This window comes from Hylobates moloch, unplaced genomic scaffold, assembly GCF_009828535.3.
Source record: "Hylobates moloch isolate HMO894 unplaced genomic scaffold, HMol_V3 SCAFFOLD_3, whole genome shotgun sequence".
Taxonomy (NCBI): domain Eukaryota; kingdom Metazoa; phylum Chordata; class Mammalia; order Primates; family Hylobatidae; genus Hylobates; species Hylobates moloch.
The window spans coordinates 36265580-36289215 of NW_026652278.1; the positions used below are offsets into that span (position 1 = coordinate 36265580).

Genomic DNA, 23636 nt, shown 5'->3' on the forward strand with positions numbered 1-23636 from the left:
TCCACCTCCCGAGTTCAAGTGATTCTTGTGCCTCATCCTCTCGAGTAGCTGGGAGTACAGGCACGCGCCACCAAGCCCAGTTAATTTTTGTATTTTAGTAGAGACGGGGTTTCACCCTGGTGATTAGGCTGGTCTCGAACTCCTGACCTCAAATGATCCACCCGCCTCAGCCTCCCAAAGTGCTGGGATTACAGGCATGAACCACCACGCTCAGCCAAACTCCAGTTTTATAAGGCTCACTCCTGTGGCCCTGAAACCTGGTCCTGGCTGGAGTAAGAACCCCATAGAACCCTTAGCAACCTAACTTCCTCCCTAGCAACGGATCTCCTTGGAGCTCCTCCCCATCCGAAGCCAGGAGGGGGTGTAAAACCGGATGTTGACTTTTACCATAGTAATGCACACGAATCCGGAAGTGACGCCAGAAGAAGAGGAAGTGAAGGCTACAGGGTATCCACGTGGGTCCTGAGCGTGTTTCTACGTCCCTGGAAGCCGGTCATTTAAGCTCACTCCCCGCCACGGCTTAGTCAACATGGGTCGCTCGGGAAAGTTGCCCTCTGGTGTCTCAGCTAAGTTGAAGCGCTGGAAGAAAGGCCACAGCAGCGACAGCAACCCCGCCATCTGCCGCTACCGCCAGGCCGCCCGCAGCCGCTTCTTTAGCCGGCCGTCAGGTAGCTGGGTTGGGACCCGAGCGCAGCCGGGGGCGGGGTTCCGGGCAGACCTGGGTCCAGATGAATCTGGGGCGTCTGGGAGAGTCCGGGGCCAGGCATTGGACCTTTCATATCTTAGGATGTCGGATCTGGAGCCCTCTCTGAAGGGCAGTCCTTCCAATTTAGCAGATACGGAAACTGAGGTCCGCAGTAGGGGAATGTCTTGTGTAAGGTACCGCGGGTGTCAGAGTTGAGATAGATGGCTTGGACCTTGGGTAGCTCTTTACAGAGCGCGTTCACCTTCATTTATTTTGCAGGCCCTCTGAATGTAGCTCCCAGCCGATTCCCAGTGGCGTTTATGCTACTGCTACAGGGAAGCAGAAACTTTTACATGGAGGATTCCCTTTCTCCTTCGTTTTTCAAGTTTTTAGGCATACAGTGATTTTATGAGACTGGCTGTGTTCAGAATTCAGCCTCTCGGGTTGGAGATTTGGCCTGGGCTGGTTTGTTTCCCAGGGGTTGTTCTGTTCTCTTGACCAAAAGGAGGCTTGGGCCTTACCTTGTGCCTCTGGCTCTCAGGAAGGAGTGACCTGACAGTCGATGCTGTGAAGTTACATAATGAGCTGCAGTCAGGGTCCTTGCGCTTGGGCCAAAGCGAAGCCCCCGAGACGCCCATGGAAGAAGAGGTGGAGCTGGCTGTCACCGAGAAGTCCTCGGGCACCTTCCTGAGTGGCCTTTCCGACTGCACAAACGTCACCTTCAGCAAAGTACAGCGCTTCTGGGAGTCCAACTCGGCTGCCCACAAGGAGGTAGGGGCGAGGGTCAGGAGGGCCATAGGATAGTGAGGAGAGGCCATCTCATGCCTTTTCTTCAGCTCTGGCTGACGGGTCTCCGATGACAACAGCTGGTATTTCTGGATGATGCGTCATCGCTCCTGCCCTTTATGTCTCCTCCTAGGGCAGGTTCCACTTTCTGCTTTTTGTAAGAACATCTCTGCTGAAGTACTTGAGGGTAGAAATATTTTCCAAACATTTCTCTCCTCGGCTATACCTAACACAGCACTTCTTACACAGTGTATTTTCAATAAACATATGTTGAGTAAATAAATGCTGAGTAACAGTGATTAGGAAATGTTTAGCAAGAACCAAATTTATTTACTTTAATTTAATTTAACTTAATTCATGTATTTATTTTGAGACAGAGTCTCGTTCTGTTGGCCAGGCTGGAGTGCAGTGCTCACTGCAACCTCCATCTCCCAGGCCCAAGCAATCCTCCTGCCTCAGCCTCCCAAGTAGCTTCGATTACAGGCATGTGCCACCACGCCCAGCTAATTTTTTTTTTTTTTTTAGTAGAAACGGGGTTTCACCATGTTAGCCAGGCTGGTCTCAAACTCTGGAACTCAGGTAATCCGCCTGCCTTGGCCTCCTAAAATGCTGGAATTACAGGCATGAGCCACCGTGCCTGGCCTTACTTTTATTATCTATACTTTAAAGTTATATATATTTTTTGTTTTTGAAATAAAAAATGTCAAAATTCTAAATGATGTCAAAATGATATAAGAAGAATATAATGTGATGGTAGATCCCCCAACTTGAGTCAGACTCTTCACAGAGCTCCTGTTAATGGGTCATTGTCTGTCTTCCTGGACCAGCTCTGTCCCATAGTAATCTAAATTCAAGCCACCTATGTAATTTAAAAATTTTTAGTAGCCATATTGAAAACTGAAAGAAACAGGTAAAATAAATTCATCTTTTTTTTTTTTTTTTTTCTGGAGACGGAGTTTTGCTCTTGTTGCCCAGGCTAGAGTGCAATGGCGCAATCTCGGCTCACTGCAACCTCCGCCTCCTGGGTTCAGGTGATTCTCCTGCCTCAGCCTCCCGAGTAGCTGGGATTACAGGCATGCGCCACCATGCCCGGCTAATTTTCTGTTTTTTAGTAGAGACGGGGTTTCTCCATGTTGGTCAGGCTGGTCTCAAACTCCCAACCTCAGGTGATCCACCTGCCTCGGCCTCCTAAAGTGCTGGGATTACAGGTGTGAGCCACTGCGCCCGGCCCAAATTAATTTTAATAATGTACTTTATTTAACTCAGTATCTTTAAAATATTATCACTTCAATGTATAATCAGTATATTTTACTACAGCGTTATTTTTATGATACCAAGTCTTCAAAATCTAGTGTATAATTTACCCATATACCCCTACTTAGATGCTAAATTTTCATTGGAAATACTTGATTTGTGTGTATTTAGAGTTCATAACATTTATAGTTGTACAAGTAGATTTGTCTACTATGAATTAGTATGAACCTATTTGCCAGGTTGTTACAAATACATGTTTCCTAGTAAATGGGTCAAGTATTTTAAATTATGAGGAGTTGAAATTTAAAAATTAAATTTTCAGGCCGGACATAGTGGCTCACACCTGTAATCCTAGCACTTTGGGAGGCCGAGGTGGGCAGATCATTTGAGGTCAAGAGTTTGAGACCAGCCTGGCCAACATGGTGAAAACTCATCTCTACTAAAAAATTAGCCTGGCATGGTGGCATGTGCCTGTAATCCCAGCTACTTGGGAAGCTAAGGCACGAGAATCACTTGAACCCTGGAGGCGGAGGTTGCAGCGACCCAAGATCGCACCACTGCACTTCAGCTTGGGTGACAGAACAAGACTCTGTCTCAAAAAATATATATATATATATATTTTTGTTGTTGTTGTTGTTGTTGTTGTTGTTCTTTTTTTTTTTTTTTTTTTTTTTGAGACGAAGTCTCGCTCTTTCACCCAGGCTGGAGTGCAGTGGCGTGATCTCGGCTCACTGCAGGCTCCGTCCCCCGGGGTTCACGCCATTCTCCTGCCTCAGCCTCCCGCGTAGCTGGGACTACAGGCGCCCGCCACCTCGCCCGGCTAATTTTTTTGTATTTTTTAGTAGAGACGGGGTTTCACCGTGTTAGCTAGGATGGTCTCGATCTCCTGACCTCGTGATCTGCCCGCCTTGGCCTCCCAACGTGCTGGGATTACAGGCGTGAGCCACCGCGCCCGGCCTGTTGTTGTTCTTTTACCCAATTTTGTTATTTAGGTTTACCAAAATGTGATTAGTTTCTTTTCTTTTTTTTTAGACAGAGTCTCACTTTGTCACCCAGGTTGGAGTGCAGTGGCTGATCAGCCTCCCAACTCCCAAGTAGCTGGGACTACAGGGGAGTGCTACCATACCCAGCTAATTTTTGTATTTTTTGTAGAGATGGGGTTTGCCATATTGCCCAGGTTGGTCTGGAACTCCTGGGCTCAAGGGATCTGCCCACCTCAGCCTCCCAAAGTGCTGGGATTACGGGTGTGAGCCATTGTGCCGTGCTTGATTAGTTTATTTTCTATCCACTGTTCTGCAACTTCTTCCCTACTGAACGACATTTATAAGTTAATATATAGCTGTTCTCATTCTTTTGAATAATGCACTATTTAAATCTTTCATTATTATATAATGATACAGTCAGGTCTCCATATTTGCGGGTTCTGCACCTACAGATTCAATCAAGCATGGATTGAAAAATCTTTTTAAAATAATAATAATATACTGGGTAAGGTGGCTCACGCCTGTAATCCTGGCACTTTGGGAGGCCAAGGTGGGCAGATCATTTGAGGTCAGAAGTTCAAAACCAGCCTGGCCAGCATAGTGAAACCTCATCCCTACTAAAAGTACAAAAAATTAGCCTGGCGTAGTGGCACATGTCGGTAATCCCAGCTACTCAGGAGGCTGAGGCAGGAGAATCGCTTGAACCCGGGAGGTGGAGGCTGCGGTTAGCAGAGAGTGCGCCGCTGCATTCCACCCTGGATAACAGAGTGAGACTCTGTCTCAAAAACAAAAACAACAACAACAAAAATACAGTATAACAACTATTTATATAGCATTTACATTGTGTTAGGTGTTACAAGTAATCTAGAGATGATTTAAAGTATATGGGACGCCAGGCATAGTGGCTTATGCCTGTAATCTCAGCACTTTGGGAGGCTAAGGAGGGCAGATCACTTGAGGCCAGGAGTTCAAAACCAGCTTGGTCAACATGGTGACACCCCATCTCTACTAAAAATACAGAAATTAGCTGGCCATGGTGGTGCACACCTGTAATCCCAGCTACTTGGGAGGCTGAGGCTGGAGAATTGCTTGAACCCAGAGGCGGAGGTTGCAGTGAGCTGAGATCATGCCACTGCACTCTTGCCTAGGTGACAGTGAGACTCTGTCTCAAAAAAAAATAAATAAAGTATATAGGAAGATGTATATAGGTTATACACAAATACTACACCATTTTATATAAGGGACCTGAGCATCCTTGTATTTTGGTATCTTCAGAGGTCCTGGAACCAATCCCCCCCTCAATAACTGCAGTACATTAGAGACAACTACAGTACATTATTAATCTCCTGTTGATGGCTTCTTGACCATTCCAATTTGTTGCTGCCATGAACATCCTTGTACATAAATATTTGCACACTCATCTCATGCAGGTATTTCTACAAGGTTAGTACCTCATGGTGGAATTTTAGCAAGCATTTTCTGAGTCTTCTTATTTGCTGGGCCCCCTGGTATGGACCTAGGCCCTGAATGTTGCCTGTCTTGTCTGTCTCTGAGCTTTAACCAGAGATTAATCTGTGAAGGAGCAAGGAAAGGAGGCTCCCCTGGGGTGGGGTTAGGTCTCAAATAGTCACAGTGCTTTCTCCTTCCTGTGCAGATCTGTGCTGTTCTGGCTGCTGTCACTGAGGTGATTCGCTCCCAGGGAGGGAAGGAGACGGAGACTGAGTACTTCGCTGCTCTGGTGAGTGGGTGCCACTGGAGGGTGGGTGTTCAGAGCAGCAGGTTATGCAAGATTTAGCGAGAAGATGAGTGCCCCTGGCATGTGGGGGTAGAGAAGGACAGCCTTGACCAGGTGAAAGTGCTTCAGTTATTCTCAGGTGGCTTAGGAAGGCTGGTGGTATTTGCTACATTTTTATTTTCTCTTTTCTTTTTTCTTTTCTTTTCTTTCTTTCTTTGTTTCTTTTTTTTTAAGAGATGGGGTCTCACTATGTTGTCCAGGCTTATCGGGAGACCTGCCCCGATAATCACGTAGGTTCTTTTCTATTTTCCTAAGCATCGGCTGGCTTGAGAAATAAAGGGACAGAGTACAAAAGAGAGAAATTTTCAAGCTGGGCGTCCGGGGGAGACATCACACATTGGTAGGATCTGTGATGCCCCACAAGCCACAAAAACCAGCAAGTTTTTATTAGGGAGTTTCAAAAGGGGAGGGAGTATACGAATAGGTGTGGGTGACAGACATCAAGTACTTAACAGGGTAATAGAATATTACAAGGCAAGTGGAGGCAGGGCGAGATCACAGGACCACAGGACCGAGGCGAAATTAAAATTGCTAATGAAGTTTTAGGCACCACTGTCATTGATAACATCTTATCAGGAGACAGGGTTTTGAGATCAACCGGTCTGACCAAAATTTATTAGGTGGGAATTTCCTCTTCCTAATAAGCCTGGGAGCGCTATGGGAGACTGGAGTTTATTTCACCTCTGCAATCTAGACCATAAGAGACAGGTACACCCCGGAGGGGCCAGTTCAGAGACCTACTCCCAGGTGCGCATTCTCTTTCTCAGGGACATTCCATGCTGAGAAAAGGAATTCAGTGATATTTCTCCCATTTGCTTTTGAAAGAAGAGAAATATGGCTCTGTTCTGCCCGGCTCAGAGTTTAAGGTTCTCTCTCTTATTCCCTGAACAATTGCTGTTATCCTGTTCTTTTTTCAGGGTGCCCACATTTCATATTGTTCAAACACACATGCTGTACAATTTGTGTAGTTAACTCAATTATTACAGGGTCCTGAGGTGATATACATTCTCCTCAGCTGGCAGGATTAAGAGATTAAAGTAAAGATAGGCATAGGAAATCACAAGGGTATTGATTGGGGAAGTGACAGGTGTCCACGAAATCTTTACAATTTATGTTTAGAGATTGTAGTAAAGACAGGCATAAGAAATTACAAAAGTATTAATTTGGGGAACTAATAAATGTCCCTAAAATCTTCACAATCCACGTTCTTCTGCCATGGCTTCAGCCAGTCCCTCCGTTTGGGGTCCCTGACTTCCTGCAACACAGGCTGGTTTCAAATTGCTGGGCTCAAACCATCTTGTCATCTTGCCTTGGCCTCCCAAATTGTTGGGATTACAGGCATGAGCCACTGCAACTGGCTACTTATTACTTTTTTTTTTTTTTTTTTTTTTTTGAGACAGAGTCTCGCACTGTCGCCCAGGCTGGAATGCAATGGCATGATCTCAACTTATTGCAACCTCCGCCTCCTGGGTTCATGTGATTCTCCTGCCTCAACCTCCCGACTAGCTGGGATTACAGGTGCACACCACCACACCCAGCTAATTTTTTGTATTTTTTAGTAGAGAAAGGGTTTTACTATGTTGGCCAGACTTGTCTCAAACTCCTGACCTCGTGATCTGCCTGCCTCAGCCTCCCAAAGTGCTGGGATTACAGGCGTGAGCCACCAGGCCTAGCCTACTTTTTTTTTTTTTTGGAAACAGAGTCTCACTCTGTTGCCCAAGTTGGACTGCAGTGGCACGATCCCAGTTCACTGCAACCTCTGTCTCATGGTATCAAGCAATTCTCATGCCTCAGCCTCCTGAGTACTTGGGATTACAGGCATGCGCCACCACACCTGGCTGATTTTTGTATTTTTAGTAGAGATAGGGTTTCACCATGTTGACCTGCCTGGTCTTGAACTCCCGACCTCAGGTGATCCCCCCCCACCTCAGCCTCCCGAAGTGCTGGGATTACAGGTGTGAGCCACCATGCTGGCCTACTTATTACATTACATAAATAAATATATATGTGTATGTATGTATGTGTGTCTGTGTGTGTGTGTGTGTGTGTGTGTGTGTGTGTGTGTGTGTGTATATACTTTTTATTTTGTCTTTGGGTTTTTTTGTTGTTTTTGTTTTTGTTTTGTTTTGGAGACAGGGTCTCACTCTGTTGCCCAGGCTGGAGTGCAGTGGTGTGATCATGGCTCACTGCAACCTCCACTTCCTGTGTTCAAGCGATGATCATACCTTAGCCTCCTGAGTAGCTGGGATTACAGGCGCCTGCCACCATGCCCAGCTAATTTTTGTATTTTTAGTAGAGACAGAGTTTCGTCATGTATCCCAGGCTTGTCTTGAGCTCCTGGGCTGAATCAGTTCTCCCACTTTGGCCTCCCAAAGTGCTGGGATTACGGGCATGAGCCACCGTGCCCAGCCCAGTTATTACATTTTTAAAGAATTGTTAAAACACACACAAAAAGAGCATACAACAGCCACCAAATGTGCATGCAAAGCCAAAAATATTTACTATCTGGTCCTTGATAGAAAAAGTTTGTCAACCTCTGCTCTAGAATAATGAAATAAATTAGATGGCAGTATGTGGTGTTTGGCTGGGTATGGTGGCTCACGCCTTTAATCCTAGGACTTTGGGAGGCCAAGGTCACAGGAGTGCTTGAGGCTAGGAGTTTGACACCAGCCTGGGCAATATAGTGAGACCCTGTCTCTACAAAAAATAAAATAATTAGCCAAGCTTTGTGGCGCATGCCTGTAGTTCTAGCTGCTTGGGAAGCTGATGTGGGAGGATCTCTTGAGCTTTGGAGTTCAAGGTTACAGTGAGCTACGATTTTACCACTGCACTCCAACCTGGGAGACCCTGTCTCTCAAAAAAACTATCTATCTATCTCTGTATGTATATGCACATAAACATATATATAGTTTATTTTTTTTTATTTATTTATTTTGAGACGGAGTCTCACTCTGTCGCCCGGGCTGGAGTGCAGTGGCGCGATCTCGGCTCACTGCAAGCTCCGCCTCCCAGGTTCATGCCATTCTCCTGCCTCAGCCTCCCGAGTAGCTGGGACTACAGGCGCCCGCCACCACGCCTGGCTATTTTTTTTTCTTTTTGAGACGGAGTCTTGCTCTGTCGCCCAGGCTGGAGTGCAGTGGCGCGATCTCGGCTCACTGCAACCTCCGCCTCCCGGGTTCACACCATTCTCCTGCCTCAGCCTCTCCGAGTAGCTGGGACTACAGGCGCCCGCCACCACGCCCGGCTAATTTTTTGTGTTTTTGGTAGACACGGGGTTTCACCGTGGTCTCGATCTCCTGACCTCGTGATCCGCCCGCCTCGGCCTCCCAAAGTGCTGGGATTACAAGCATGAGCCACCGCGCCCGGCCAATTTTTTGTATTTTTTAGTAGAGATGGTGTTTCACCGTGTTAGCCAGGATGGTCTCGATCTCCTGACCTCGTGATCTGCCCTCCTTGGCCTCCCAAAGTGCTGGGATTACAGGCGTGAGCCACCACGCCCAGCCACATATATATAGTTTTAATTATGTGTCAGGCAGTATTTTATATATTAATTCAATTAAACCTCACAACAACTTATAAGGTATGTAGCATTAGTATCCCTACTTTACAAATGAAGAAACTGAGTCACAGATAGGTTAAATTACTAGCCCAAAACCACACAATGCCAGAGTCGGGATTTGAACCTCTGATACTGTGGTTCTCGGTCACAACTGTTCTGCTGGGCACATGTTCCCCCACTCTCTTTCCTGTTTGCTCAGTATAAGTTTTTATCCATTCACACCCCCTCAATCTGGCCCTCAGATGACAACAATGGAAGCTGTGGAGTCCCCGGAGTCCCTGGCTGCCGTTGCTTACCTGCTGAACCTTGTCCTGAAGCGGTGAGTTCTGCCTCCTGTTTGAACCCCAAGGCTTTTTGTGGAGGGGAGAAGGGAACGTGGACAGGAGAAACAGGATCAGGGAATTGTTTTTTAAAAAGATACTTGCTCTTCATGAACACTGTCTAGAGGCATGCAGAATGGGCCAGCGTGTGACATACCGTCGTAGGCCTCTAGTGAGAAACCTCTAACAAAACTAGGCTGTCCTGAACCCCTGGTATTAGAATCGTTTACCTTTATGCCAACAAGGTTGGGAAAGCACCAAAATCTTCACGTGGTGTGTGTCCAGGCAGACTTTCAGGAGCTTGTGCTGTGAGATCTAAAGTTCTTATTCGATCGTCCAAAACTGTGGGGAAAAGAAGGAGAGATCAGCCTGTTACTGTGTCTATATAGAAGGAAGTAGACATAAGAGACTCCATTTAGTTCTGTATTTGAGATGCTGTTAATCTGTGACCCTACCCCCAACCTTGTCCTTGCAAGAGACATGTGCTGTGGTGACTTAAGGTTAAAAGGACTTTGGGCAGTGCAGATGTGCTTTGTTAAACAAGTGCCTAAAGGCTGCTTATGGTTAAAGGTCATCACCATTCTCTTAAATCTAGAAAAAAAGAAGAACATTCCTCTCCTGCCCATCCCTGGGCGATGGATGGAGCAATACTGCCAGAAGGTTTATGGAGATGTTCGCATATGCATCTCAAAGGCACAGCATTTTCTTTTGAACTTACTTATGTTGCAAGGCCTATTGCCCAGTCACTCCCTTATCTTTTTGATGGTAAAGATAATTATCAATAAATACTAAGGGAACTCAGAGGCCGGTGCCGGTGCGGGTCCTCTGTAAGCACAGCACCGGTCCCCTGGGCCCCGCTTTTCTTTCTCTACACTTTGTCTCTGTGTCTTATTCCTTTTCTCAAGTCTTTCGTCCCACCTAACGAGAAGCACCCACAGGTGTGGAGGGGCAGGCCACCCCTTCACAAAACAAAAGGCACGTCCGTAGGGCCTGCAGTGCTTCCTTGGTTCCATGTGTATTCAGTGTGTTCATAACAGAATCAAGTGTGCTTTATTTATTGCAGAGCAGAAAATCATTGTGAAAGTGTTGAAGGCAAAAGCAGAGTCAGAAACCTCTATTGAAAATGAAATTTTTTGGCCTGGTGCGGTGGTTCACACCTATAATCCCAGCACTTTGGGTGGCCGAGGCAGGCAGATTCAAGAGGTCAGGAGATCGAGACCATCCTGGCCAACATGGTAAAACCCCGTCTCTACTAAAAATATAAAAATTAGCTGGGTAGGCTACATGCTGTGGCTCATGCCTGTAATCCCAGCACTTGGGGAGGCTGAGGTGGGCAGATCACCTGAGGTCAGGAGTTGGAGACCAACCTGGCCAACATGGTGAAACTCCGTCCCTACTAAAAACACAAAAATTAGCTGGGCATGGTGGCAGGCGCCTGTAATTCAGCTACTCGGGAGGCTGAGGCAGGAAAATTGCTTGAATCCAGTAGGCGGAGGTTGCAGTGAGCTGAGATCGCGCCATTGCACTACAGCCCTGTCAACAGTGCAAGACTCCATCTCAAAAAAAAAGAAAATGAAACTTGTTTCGAGTAATAAAAATTATTTATTATTATTTTTTTTTTGAGACGGAGTCTTGCTCTGTCGCCCAGGCTGGAGTGCAGTGGCGCAATCTTGGCTCACCGCAAGCTCCGCCTCCCAGGTTCACGCCATTCTCTTGCCTCAGCCTCTCCAAGTAGCTGGGACTACAGGCGCCCACCACCATGCCCAGCTAATTTTTTTTGTATTTTTAGTAGAGTCGGGGTTTCACCGTGGTCTCGATCTCCTGACCTCGTGATCCACCCGCCTCGGCCTCCCAAAGTGCTGGGATTACAAGCGTGAGCCACCGCGCCCGGCCTCGAGTAATAAAAATTAAAAGTAATGGCCAGGCTCAGTGGCTCATACCTGTAATCTCAGCACTTTTGGAGGCTGAGGCAGGAGGATTGCTTGTGGCCAGGAGTTCAAGACCAGCCTGGCCAACATGGTGAAACCCGATCTCTACTAAAAATACAAAATTAGCCAGGTGTGTTGGTGCATGCCTGTAATCCCAGCTACTTGGGAGGCTGAGGCAGGAGAATCACTTGAACACAGGATGTGGAGGTTGCAGTGAGCCAAGATCAAGCCACTGCAGTCCAGCCTGGGCAACAGAGTGAGACTCCATCTCAATAAATAAATAAATAAATAAATAAACAATAAAGTAAAAAAAAACCTTGATTCTTTAAGATGAAAAAGTTCTTGAGATTGGTTGCACAACAATGTGAGTATTCTTGGCTGGGTGCGGTGACACACACCTATAATCCCAGCACTTTGGGAGGCTGAGGGAGGTGAACTGTTGAGCCCAGGAGTTCAAAACCAGCTTGGGCAACATGGCAAAACCTTGTCTCTACAAAAAAAATACAAAAATGATCTAGGCGTGGTGGCATGCACCTGTAGTCCCAACTACTTGGGAGGTAGAGGTTGCAGTGAACCTAATTGTGCCACTACACTCCAGCTTGGGTGACTCCAAAAAAAAAAAAAAAAAAACCCACAACATGAATATACTTAACAGTACTGAATGGTATACCTAAAAAAATCATTGAAATGAAATTTTTTTTTTTGAGACAGAGTCTCACTCTGTTACCCAGGCTGGAGTGCAGTGGTGCCATCTCCTCTCACTGCACCTCCGCCTCCCAGGTTCATGCCATTCTCCTGCCTCAGTCTCTCAAGTAGCTGGGACTACAGGCACCTGCCACCACACCTGGTTAACTTTTTGTATTTTTAGTAGAGACGGGGTTTCACCGTGTTAGCCAGGATGGTCTCAATCTCCTGACCTCATGATTCTCCCGCCTCGGCCTCCCAAACTGCTGGGATTACAGGCATGAGCCACTGCGTCCAGCCAAAATGATGTTTTATCTTATGTGTATTTTACCACAATTAGAAATTTGTTTGTTTATTTATTTATTTTTGAGACAGAGTTTCGCTCTTGTTGCCCAGGCTGGAGTGCAATGGCGCAATCTCAGCTCACCACACCCTCCACCTCCCGGGTTCAAGTGATTCTCCTGCCTTGGCCTCCCAAGTAGCTGGGATTACAGGCATGCGCCATCACGCCCAGCTAATTTTGTATTTTTAGTAGATACAGGGTTTCTCCGTGTTTGTCAGGCTGGTCTCAAACTCCCGACCTCAGGTGATCTGCCCACCTTGGCCTCCCATAGTGCTGGGATTACAGGCGTGAGCCACCGTGCCTGGCCAGAAATTTTAAAATACAATTTAAAAGATACTTGTGTATCAGGTGGCATTCTACAACATAAGGCCCTGGGTGACTTGGGTCATTATACCAGGGAGTGTGAGTGTTGGCCCCCAGGAGGGGCATTCCTGGAGCAGTGAGTGGCAGAAGGGAGGGAAGGAGTTGTTGGCGCCGGGCTTTCTGGAGATGTGAACTGCCAGGGGAGGTGGAGACAGGATTGGTGTGAGTTTAGGAGTGGGTAGTGGGAAGGTGAGGGAGGCAGGGATCCCGGGTGGAAAGCACACTGAGCTGGCTGATAAGGTGGGCGCCTGTTCTGACTTTGTTTCTCACTTGCTGAGTGACTGTGCCACCAGCGCCCCTTGCCCTGTCCTCCTTAGTACCATGAGGGGCTACACCAGCTGCTCTTCAGGGACCCTCTGGGGTGACCGTCTCTGTTCTTTCCCACAGTGTTCCCAGCCCTGTGCTCATTAAGAAGTTCTCTGATACCTCCAAAGCCTTCATGGATATCATGTCAGCTCAGGCCAGCAGCGGCTCAACCTCTGTCCTCCGATGGGTTAGTGTCTGGGATTTAGTTTCTCATCTGGCGACTCCTAGAGCCTGTCTGATTTGGTGATGCTTGGATGTTCCCTGAGAGGGGTTTAGGCACCCTGGGGACCTCACGCAGATGGGATTTTCTGGAGTCAGTGAGAACCTGGGCTCTTTTCCCTCCTGGCCGAGGCTGGTGGCACTGAGGGACTCTGACTTTCTTCCAGGTCCTTTCCTGCCTGGCCACCCTTCTGCGGAAGCAAGACCTGGAGGCCTGGGGCTACCCCGTGACCCTTCAGGTGTACCGTGGGCTGCTGAGCTTCACGGTGCATCCCAAGCCCAAGGTGAGACTACTAGATCCCTAGAAAATGGGGCACGGGGACAGCCACCACTCGGCCCAGTGCAGCGCAGACTTGGCTAGCTGAGTGGCACTGGGGAGCTTGCCCTGAGTACTGACTTCTGCTTTCTGCCTCTGAGGCACCATGCGTTTAGATGCAGAAGGCAGGGCGGCTCTTCCTCCTGCAGGAGGCTGTTCCCTGTCAGCCCTATCTGAGTCTCTGGTGCCTCGTCAGCCATTGCCCTGTTGACGTGGACTCTCCCCGTATGTCTGTTTACCTTGGCAGGGAGGGTGGCATAGTTGGGGGAGTCACACAGACCTGAGTTGGATCCTGAATTCACTGCTCGAGGTGTGACCTTGGGCAAGTTACTTAATCTCTCTGAGCTTCAACTTCCTGACTATGAAATAGAGATAATCGGCTGAGTGTGGTGGCTCACGCCTGTAATCCCAGCACTTTGGGAGGCCAAAGTGGGAGGATCATTTGAGGTCAGGAGTTTGAAACCAGCCTGGCCAACATAGTGAAACCTCGACTCTACTCAAAATATAAAAATTAGCCAGCTGTGGTGGTGGGTGCTTGTAATCCCAGCTACTCGGGAGGCTGAGGCAGGAGAATCGCTTGAACCCAGGAGGCAGAGGTGGCAGTGAGACAAGATTGCACCACTGCACTCCAGCCTGGGCAACAGAACAAGACTCCATCTCAAAAGAAAAAAAAAAGAAATAGAGATAATCACACCAACGTTGCTACAGAGTTGTGGGGAGACTCCAGTGTTCCCCACAGGCCTGGTGCACCTCCTGGCTCACGCAGGTGCTTGGTAAGTGATAGTTCCCCACTGTTTCCTGTGGAAATTTAGGGCAGGAGGTGGTAACGATAACAGTCATGTAATCACTCCCAGTGCTAAGCACCATCAGCCAAGATGGTCTCATGTCCCCTCCCCTCGGTGCTCACATGATCTTTTCCTCACCTTCAGCTCTCGCTGCAGTGGCACTTCACTGCGGTGACACTTTCCTGACCACTGTATACAAAGTAGCCCCTTGGCCAGGCGCGGTGTCTCACACCTGTAATCCCAGCACTTTGGGAGGCCGAGGCAGGCGGATCACGAGGTCAGGAGATCGAGACCATCCTGGCTAACACAGTGAAACCCCGTCTTTACTAAAAATACAAAAAATTAGCCGGATGTGGTGGCGGGCGTCTGTAGTCCCAGCTACTCAGGAGGCTGAGGCAGGAGAATGGCGTGAACCCGGGAGGCGGAGCTTGCAGTGAGCCGAGATCGCGCCACTGCACTCCAGCCTGGGCTACAGAGCAAGACTCTGTCTCAAACAAACAAACAACAACAACAACAACAAAAAGTAGCAGCCCCTGCTTGATTATCTGCAAAGTACTTTTTAACCTTCTGTTATGTATTTGTTTGTTTTCTGCCTCCCAGCTGGAAGGTGAGTTGCCTGCTGTTCACTGCCAGTTTGCCAGGACCTAGAACAGTGCCTGGCTTGGTGGACACACAGTGTTTGCCGGATGATTAAGTGAATGAGGAAACCCCTGTTTTAAAGATGATATTGAAACTCGGAAATTAAGTAGTTGGGCTTGCTTAAGGCCATTTGGTGAGTTAGTTGTAGAGCAGGGATTTGAACCAAGGTTTGTCTTGCTTCACAGCTCAGGATTCTGTACACATGAAGGCCCTGATGTAGCACTGGATCTATAGTAGTCAGATCATCATTGGATCTGTATTTCAGCCAAAGCTAATTGGTTGGTGCTTGTGCCGGACACCCAAGATGCTGGTGGAACGCTGATCTGGCCTTGTCCCCTGCTCTCCTTGCCCCTCAGATCCGGAAGGCTGCCCAGCATGGAGTATGCTCAGTCCTCAAGGGCAGTGAATTCATGTTTGGTGAAAAGGCCCCTGCCCATCATCCTGCTGCCATTTCCACTGCCAAGTTCTGCATCCAGGAGATTGAGAAGTCTGGAGGTGGGGAAGCCAAATGGAGGGCAGGTGGATGGGAGGCAGTGGCTGGCAGAGCAGGACAGAGCCTGCTGCAGGGCGGGGGCTGGTGTCTCAATTCCCCTTCTGTATATCAGGCTCTAAGGAGGCCACCACCATGCTGCACATGCTGACGCTGCTGAAGGACCTGCTGCCCTGCTTCCCGGAAGGCCTGGTGAAGAGCTGCAGTGAGACTCTCCTCAGGGTCATGACCTTGAGCCATGTGGTGAGCTCAGGCCCAAGAGCTGGAGGAAGGGGGGTCCGTAGTGGTGGCATTTGGGGAACTCGCTGGTCAGTCAAAATGCAGGGCCTGAGGTCTCCCTCCCTAACTGTGTTCTTAAGCTAAAACCAACAGCACTACATTAATCTGTGGTGTTTGGCTAGGCCAGGCCATATCAGAGTCCCCTTCCAGATGGAAGCTGACCTCAGAGATCAGGTTAGAGTCAGGGTGGATCCGTAGTGGGCTGGTAAACCCTCCTTCTGCACCAGCTCTATGTACCCTATACCAATTTTTTTTTTTTTTTTTTGAGACGGAGTTTTGCTCTTGTTGCCCAGGCTGGAGTGGAATGGCGCAATCTTGGCTCACTGCAACCTCTGGCTCCTGGGTTCAAGCGATTGTTCTGCCTCAGCTCCCAAGTAGCTGGGATTACAGGCATACACCACCACGCCCGGCTAATTTTTTGTATTTTTAGTAGAGATGGGGTTTCTCCATGTTGGTCAGTCTGGTCTTGAACTCCCAACCTCAGGTGATCTGCCTGCCTCAGCCTCCCAAAGTTCTGGGATTACAGGCGTGACCCACCGCACCCGGCCCAATTTTTTTTTAGCAGCTTTAAAGACACATGAAAAATGATTTCCTGTATTTCTACCATTTCTAGCACAATTCTGTAAATCTTTTGACATTCAGCTCTTTGTATGTGTGGGTCCCATAGCCATAAATTCAACCAACCTTGGATGGAAAATATTTGGAAACTGGGCATGGCTGCACGCACCTATAGTCTCAGCTGCTTGGGAGGTGGAAGTGGGAGGATTGCTTGAGCCCAGGAGGTTGAGGCTGTAGTGAGCCGTGGTCATGCCACTGCACTCCAGCTTGGGCAACAGAGCAAGAACCCTGTGTCCAAAAAAAGAAAACAAAACAAAAAAAAAGAAAAAAGAGGAAAGAAAGAAAAAGAAAATATTCAGGAAGAAGAAAATGGTTGGTAGCTTCTGTACTGAACATGTACAGTGTTTTTCCTTGTCGTTATTCCCTAGACAACAGAGTGTAGCAACTATTTACGTGGCATTTATATTGTATTACGTATTATAAGTAATCCAGGTGATTTAAAGTATATGGGAGGATGCGTGTAGGTTATATGCAAATACTACACCATTTAATATAGAGACTTGAGCATTGGTAGATCTCTATGTCCCTGGGGGGTCCTGGAACCAATCCCCCACAGATACCCCCACCAACTCACTATGTATTCTCTTTTTTTTGTTTGTTTTTTTGTGATGGAGTCTTTCTCTGTCGCCCAGGCTGGAGTGCAGTGGCGCAGTCTCGGCTCACTGCAAACTCCGCCTCCCGGGTTCACTCCATTCTTCTGCCTCAGCCTCTCGAGTATCTGGGACTACAGGCGCCCGCCACCATACCTGACTACTTTTTTGTATTTTTAGTAGACATGGGGTTTCACCGTGTTAGCCAGGATGGTCTTAATCTCCTGACCTCGTGATCTGCCCACTTCGGCCTCCCAAAGTGCTGGGATTACAGACGTGAGCCTCTGCGCCCGGCCTTGTGTATTCTCTTGTAGTGTTTATTTACATACATATTTTTAAAATTGTAAAATATAAATAATATGATCATTGTTTAAAAGGGAAAAACAATTCAGAAATGTATAAAGTAAAAATCTCCTTTCCTCCAAATCCTGTTTCCTAAGGTAGACAATGCAAATAACTTTCTGGGTATCCTTTCAGACATTTTCTCTTTGCATAAACAAATATACATGATAAAACGTGTAAAGGCCAGGTGCGGTGGCTCACACCTGTAACCTTAGCACTTGAGAGGCTAAGGCAGGAGGCAAGGAATTTGAGACCAGCTTGGGCAACATAGTGAGACAAGACTCTGTCTTTATAAAAATTAAAAAATTGGCCAGGCATGGTGGCATGCACCTGTATTGGTCTCACCCCGTATCTGGCAACAGAGCAAGATTCTGTCTCAAAAAAAAAAAAAAAAATACAGCTGTAATTATAGCATGCAGGCCGTTTATAGCCTGCTTTTTTGGCTGTTATGTTAAAACCATTTTGTTAATGTTTCTATCTTTGCTTAAGTCATTTAAAGCTTTTTCAGTGGCTTCTATGTCTTACTAAGGTGGCAGTCCTCAGGTTGTCTCTGTGTGGGGGGCATGTGTGAGGTTCAGGGGGCCCTCAACTCCCTAGCACACGGGTGGAGTGGAATGTTGAGGGGTCCAGGGCCAGCTGTGGGCTTTGTAGTTCCTTTCTAAGCCTGTGTGTCCCCCTCCAGCTGGTGACAGCCTGTGCCATGCAGGCCTTTCACAGCCTCTTCCACGCCAGGCCTGGCCTGAGCACCCTGTCGGCAGAGCTCAATGCCCAGATCATCACGGTGAGGCCTGTTGGTGGGATGTGGGGGCATTGGGTGGGGGGTGGTGCCTTGGGAGGCTGTGCTGGGGGCACTGGCCCTGCGCCTTGTCTGCAGAGTGAGGTTGGCTGGGCTGGGTTGTCCTAGTGGAAGAGGCCAGTAGAAGGGGAAGGAAGATTGGAGTCCAGCCATCAAATTCACATCAGTGTCCCCAGGAGCTGGGACCTTGACCCTTGACCTAGTTAACTTTAATGAGCTCTTTCAGCATGGTCTCGTGGTGCTCATAGATACCTTGAGCAGGGCTCTCGGCCTTAGAGGTCTGTGGATGGATTTTGGGAGGGGGGATCAGATTCCCCAAATTGTTAGCAAAATGTACTTTTTTTTTTTTTTCAAAGAAGTCCTCTGTCTTTTGTCAGACTCACAAAGGGGTGTGTGACCCATGATACTCCGCTGCTCCTAGGGGCTGTTTTCCCAAAGAATTAGAGCTGGGAGGGTTTCGTGGAGAAAGGAAAGGCAGGAGCTGGGAAAGCCAAGGGGGCTGTGAGTGCCAGGGTCACAAGCACTGTCCCCAGGACTTTGCTGGTGCCAGGATGGGAAGGGGTCATCATCACTGGGCTATTGCAGACCCTACATGCTCAGTCACTTGCTTATTCCCACTTTTAGGCCCTGTATGACTATGTTCCCAGTGAGAATGATTTACAGCCCCTGCTAGCCTGGCTTAAGGTGATGGAGAAAGCCCACATCAACCTGGTGAGGTACGGATGAAGGAGGGGTGCTTAGGGCCTCTGTCCAGGCTGCCAAGGTGGGGATGCTCAGGGCCTGTGTCCAGGCTGCTGAGGTGGGGGGTCCTCAGGGCCTTCGTCCTGGCTTCCAAGGTTGGGGGGGTCCTCAGGGCGTGTGTCCAGGCTGCCGAGGTGGGGGGTCCTCAGGGCCTTTGTCCTGGCTGCCAAGGTTGGGAAGGGTCCTTAGGGCCTCTGTCCAGGCTGCCAAGATGGGGGGTCCTCAGGGTTTCCATCCTGGCTGCTGAGATTGTGGGGTCCTCAGGACCTCCGTCCTGGCTGCTGAGGTTGGGGGTGCTCAGGGCCTCCGTCCTGGCTGCTGAGGTTGGGGGTCCTCAGGGTCTCTGTCCTGACTGCTGAGGTTCCGGGGTCCTCAGGGTCTCCGTCCTGGCTGCTGAGGTGGGGGGTCCTCAGGGTCTCCATCCAGGCTGCCGAGGTTGGGAGTACTTAGGGCCTCCGTCCTGGCTGCTGAGGTTGCAGAGTTCTCAGGGCCTCTGTCCAGGCTGCTGAGGTGGGGGGATCCTTAGGGCCTCCGTCCAGGCTGCCGAAGTTGGGGGTCCTCAGTGCCACCATCCTGGCTGCCAAGGTTGGGGGAGTCTTTAGGACCTCTGTCCTGGCTGCCAAGGTTTGGGGTGCTCAGGGCCTCCCTCCTGGCTGCTGAGGTTGGGGGTGCTCAGGGCTTCAGTCCTGGCTGCCAGAGGTGGAGGGGACATGAGCTGGAGGCTGGAGAGGCTGTTCAGCCTCCCGGGGCCTGACGGCATCTCCGTGTCAAGTGAGCTACAGAGCAGCTCTTGTTTTTGTGGGGCACGGGGTAGGACAGCGCAGCTCGTTCTAACAGGGTCTGATTCCTGCCAGAGCGTTTGCCAGCCAGCCGTGAGGAGCAGCAAGGTGGGCTGCAAGCCCTGCGTCCCAGGTTGAGGCCTGAGTTTCACCCTGCCTCTTGCCGCTCCCTGGCTGTGTCTTCCTGTGCACTCGGTTTCCTGGCCGTGGGATATCCTTTCTGCGGCTCCACTCCACTCTCGCGTGGACTGGCAGCTCCCTTCTCTAGGTTCCGTAGTCCCGTGAACCGACTTTCTGCTTTGTATCTGCATACTTTCAGGATTCGGGCTTGGCCACTTAATAGTAATTCCACTTTTCTGGAATAAGGCTGAGAAGAAATTGAGTATACAGTAACCAGTTGGTGACTTGCATGGAGGGAGGCAAGGGTCTTTTAGGCCTCGTGGCTCTGTTTTGCTGGGTTTGTCTTCACAGCTGAAGGGTTCCCACGGCCTGCTCTCACCCAGGCGGCCTGCTGTCACCCAGGTGTGTGCCAAACACTGTTCATCTGTGTTTCCTTTCACTAATCACAGCAACCCCATGAGGAAGGGTTTAGCCCCAATTTATAAGCCAGAAACCAAGGCTCTGTGAGTTAGCTAGTCACATAGCCCCTGATGAGTAAGGCCAGGTCTCTGGCCCAGGTCTGCCCAGCCCACGTTCTTTTTCCTGCACCAAACTGCCTTTACTGAGAGGTGTCCAAAAATGGCAAAATCACCCCATTCACCTCTTCTCGGGCTTCATCCCGCAGGAGCATACCCACAGTTAGGCCCCAGTGTGCGTCCCACGATGCTTATCATCGCACTGTAGGTAACGCATAAAAACTGGAAGCAAGCTAAATGTCCCACGGAGGGGCGAAATATAAACAATGAAGTACTCAGGGTCTGACCCTGAGGACCCACAACCTTGGCAGCCTGGACGGAGACCCTGAGGACCCTGTAACCTCAACAGCCAGGACAGAGACCCTGAGGAGGTACTCAGCTCTCCTCAGGTGAAGCCATTAGAAACAATCAAAGTGGGCCTGGCACAGTGGCTCACACTTACAACCAGCACTTTAGGAGACCGAGGTGGGCAGATCACTTGAGGCCAGGAGTTTGAGACTAGCCTGGCCAAAATGGCGAAACCCCATCTTCACTAAAAATACAAAAATCATCCGAGTGTGGTGGTGCACACCTGTAATCCCAGCTACTTGGGAGGCTGAGGCATGAGAATTGCTTGAACCTGCGAGGTAGAGGTTACAGTGAGCTGAGATCGCACCACTGCACTCCAGCCTGGGTGACAGGGTGAGACCCTATCTCAAAAAAAAAAAAAAAAAAATAGAAACAATCAAAGTGGTCGTATGTGCACTTATAGGGAAAGAACTCCAAGATATATTGGGAAAAAGCAAGACGTAGAATAGCAGGTATGGTGTGATTGTTTCTCTATGTATACTCTGGAACCACATGCTAAGAGTGTGAATCGTGACCCCATTACCAAGCTGGGTGGCCTTGGGCAAGTTATTTGACTTCTCTGTGTCTTTCCTCATCTATAAAATGGAAAAATAATAGAATTTATCTCATTAGTTGTTACAGGGTTTAAATGAGTGTATGTTATATCAGTGGTTGGTATATGATAAGAGTTATATAAATGCTACCAGGCCAGGTGCAGTGGCTCACACCTGTAATCACAGGACTTTGGGAGGCCAAGGCAGGAGGATCACTTGAGGCCAGAAGGTCAAGACTAGCCTGGGAAACACAGTGAGATCCTGTCTCTACAAAAATAAAAAGATTAGCTGAGCATGGTGGCATGTGCCTGTAGCCCCAGCTACTGAGGAGGCTGAGGTGGGAGGATCGCTTGAGCCCAGGAGTTTGAGACTCTGTGAGCTATGATTGTACCACTGCAAAAAAAAAAAAAAAAAAAGTTGGCAGAAGTTACTGTTTTTATGTTTGTGCGTTTTAGAACTTCTGGAAGGGTATTTAAGAAACTTAACCTTGATTTTCCCCTGGGAGGTGCATATAAGGGTCAGGCCAGAAGGGCGAGTTAGGGAAGGCATGCCCTTCATTTTACACCTTTTTACCACATGTAGTTATTACTTGAACGATAGTGCCTTTTTAAAAACCACCCACCAGAAGGGCCCTATGGAGCCCTGCAGATCAGTGGGTTTGTGATTGTTTTCCGAGCTGGGCCATCTCATCCCTGAGCCCTGGTTGCCCTGGTCCCCAGGGCTCAGGGCCAGGCCCCACAGAAACCTTTTGTCTTGACAGGTTGCAGTGGGACCTGGGGCTAGGCCACCTCCCTCGCTTTTTTGGAACTGCGGTGACCTGCCTCCTTTCCCCACACTCACAAGTGGTGACCGCTGCTACGCAGAGCCTCAAGGTACTGCAACTTTAGCTGAGGAAGCAGAGAGCTTAGGGGGTTCTGCGGGCTGCCCTGTCTTTCCCAGCACTGGCCCCAGGCTACCACCAGCTTGGGCCCAGAGAGGCCGCTCTCAGAATGGGAGATAGGTTTCTTCGAAGCTTTCTCAGACTCCCAGGAAGCTGTTGCCTGGGAGGGGAGAGTGGTCCTGGGGGGCTGCCTTGGGCCCAGAAACCTGTGGCCTCTCTTTGCAGGAGATCCTGAAGGAATGCGTGGCTCCCCACATGGCTGACATTGGCTCCGTGACCTCCTCGGCCTCAGGCCCTGCCCAATCCGTTGCCAAGATGTTCAGGTGAGGATATGGGGTCCACGTTAAGGAAGGGATGGTGGTACCTTGAGGAAAGTTCTTTTTTTTTTTCTTCTGAGACGGAATCTGGCTCTGTTGCCCAGGCTGGAGTGCAGTGGCGCAATCTCGGCTCACTGCAAGCTCCGCCTCCCAGGTTTAAGCGATTCTTCTGCCTCAGCCTCCCAAGTAGCTGGGATTACAGGTGCCCACCAACACGCCTCACTAATTTTTTTTTTTTTTTTTTTTTGAGACGCAGTCTCTGTCGCCCAGGCTGGAGTGCAGTGGTGCAATCTTGGCTCACTGCAAGCTCCGCCTCCCGGGTTCATGCCATTCTCCTGCCTCAGCCTCCCGAGTAGCTGGGACTACAGGCGCCTGCCACTACGCCCGGCTAATTTTTGTATTTTTAGTAGAGATGGGGTTTCACCGTGTTAGCCAGGATGATCTCGATCTCCTGACCTCGTGATCCGCCCGCCTCGGCCTCCCAAAGTGCTGGGATTACAGGCTTGAGCCACCGCGCCCGGCTGAGGAAAGTTCTGTATAATACGAATGCTCCACTGTCCACCTACTGTGGGCCAGGCATGCAGTGGCAGTGCTTTACGGGATTGCAGGCTGCTTACTGAACATCTGCCAGAGCAGCTACCGTGGACTTGAGCGCCTGTCACGTTTTAGCTACACCTCACCTCTTGGTTTCCTAGAGGTTTCCCCATCTGAAGGTGGGTCAGATAACTACCTCATCGATTTTTCTTTAAGCACTAGCATTATCTAAATTAAACTCTTAACATAGGGAGTGTGGGCATGTCACAAATATTAGTTCTCTTCACTTGTCTCTCCTGGGGCCCCATTCTTGCTGGCCAGCTAGCATCTGTAGCTCAGGGTGCTGGCCATTGACTTTCTCTGGTGGGGGGCACAGGGTGGCATGACCGTGGCCCTGACTGTGCCACCCCCTTGGCAGGGCAGTGGAGGAGGGCCTGACGTACAAATTCCATGCGGCCTGGAGCTCCGTGTTGCAGCTGCTGTGTGTCTTCTTCGAGGCATGTGGGAGGCAGGCCCACCCTGTGATGAGGAAGGTGAGTGGGGAGTGGCTGGGGCCAGGGCAGGAAGTGGTGCTGGCCCTTGGACTGTGGGCTCCTGGAGGGCATGTGTCTCTGTTATCTCTGCACTCTGCTCCCCACCCCACCCTGACAGGGCCATAGCAGGTGCCCCATGCAGTATCCCCTGGAAGGTGACTGGGCCAACAAGGGAGGGGCAGGAAAAAGGATGGGAGTTCCCCCACCTGCTCACTAGTCTTTGCTGGAGTTGCTGATTTTGAAACTTAGGGAATCT

The 23636-nt window shown here is 49.3% G+C and overlaps 1 protein-coding gene across 1 annotated transcript in view; it reads left to right on the plus strand.

The window, feature by feature from the left end:
• Nucleotides 1-420: 420 nt before the first annotated feature.
• RRP12 (ribosomal RNA processing 12 homolog) overlaps nucleotides 421-23636 on the plus strand; it is a 47773-nt gene continuing 24557 nt past the window's right edge. The window contains exons 1-13 of the mRNA XM_032135286.2: nucleotides 421-668; nucleotides 1227-1456; nucleotides 5363-5446; nucleotides 9305-9381; nucleotides 13088-13193; nucleotides 13393-13509; nucleotides 15322-15460; nucleotides 15571-15698; nucleotides 17967-18065; nucleotides 18705-18796; nucleotides 21877-21988; nucleotides 22222-22319; nucleotides 23266-23380. Of these exons, the coding sequence (XP_031991177.1) occupies nucleotides 530-668; nucleotides 1227-1456; nucleotides 5363-5446; nucleotides 9305-9381; nucleotides 13088-13193; nucleotides 13393-13509; nucleotides 15322-15460; nucleotides 15571-15698; nucleotides 17967-18065; nucleotides 18705-18796; nucleotides 21877-21988; nucleotides 22222-22319; nucleotides 23266-23380 (1536 nt within the window). The 5' untranslated portion in view covers nucleotides 421-529. The remainder of the gene's footprint in view (nucleotides 669-1226; nucleotides 1457-5362; nucleotides 5447-9304; nucleotides 9382-13087; nucleotides 13194-13392; nucleotides 13510-15321; nucleotides 15461-15570; nucleotides 15699-17966; nucleotides 18066-18704; nucleotides 18797-21876; nucleotides 21989-22221; nucleotides 22320-23265; nucleotides 23381-23636) is intronic.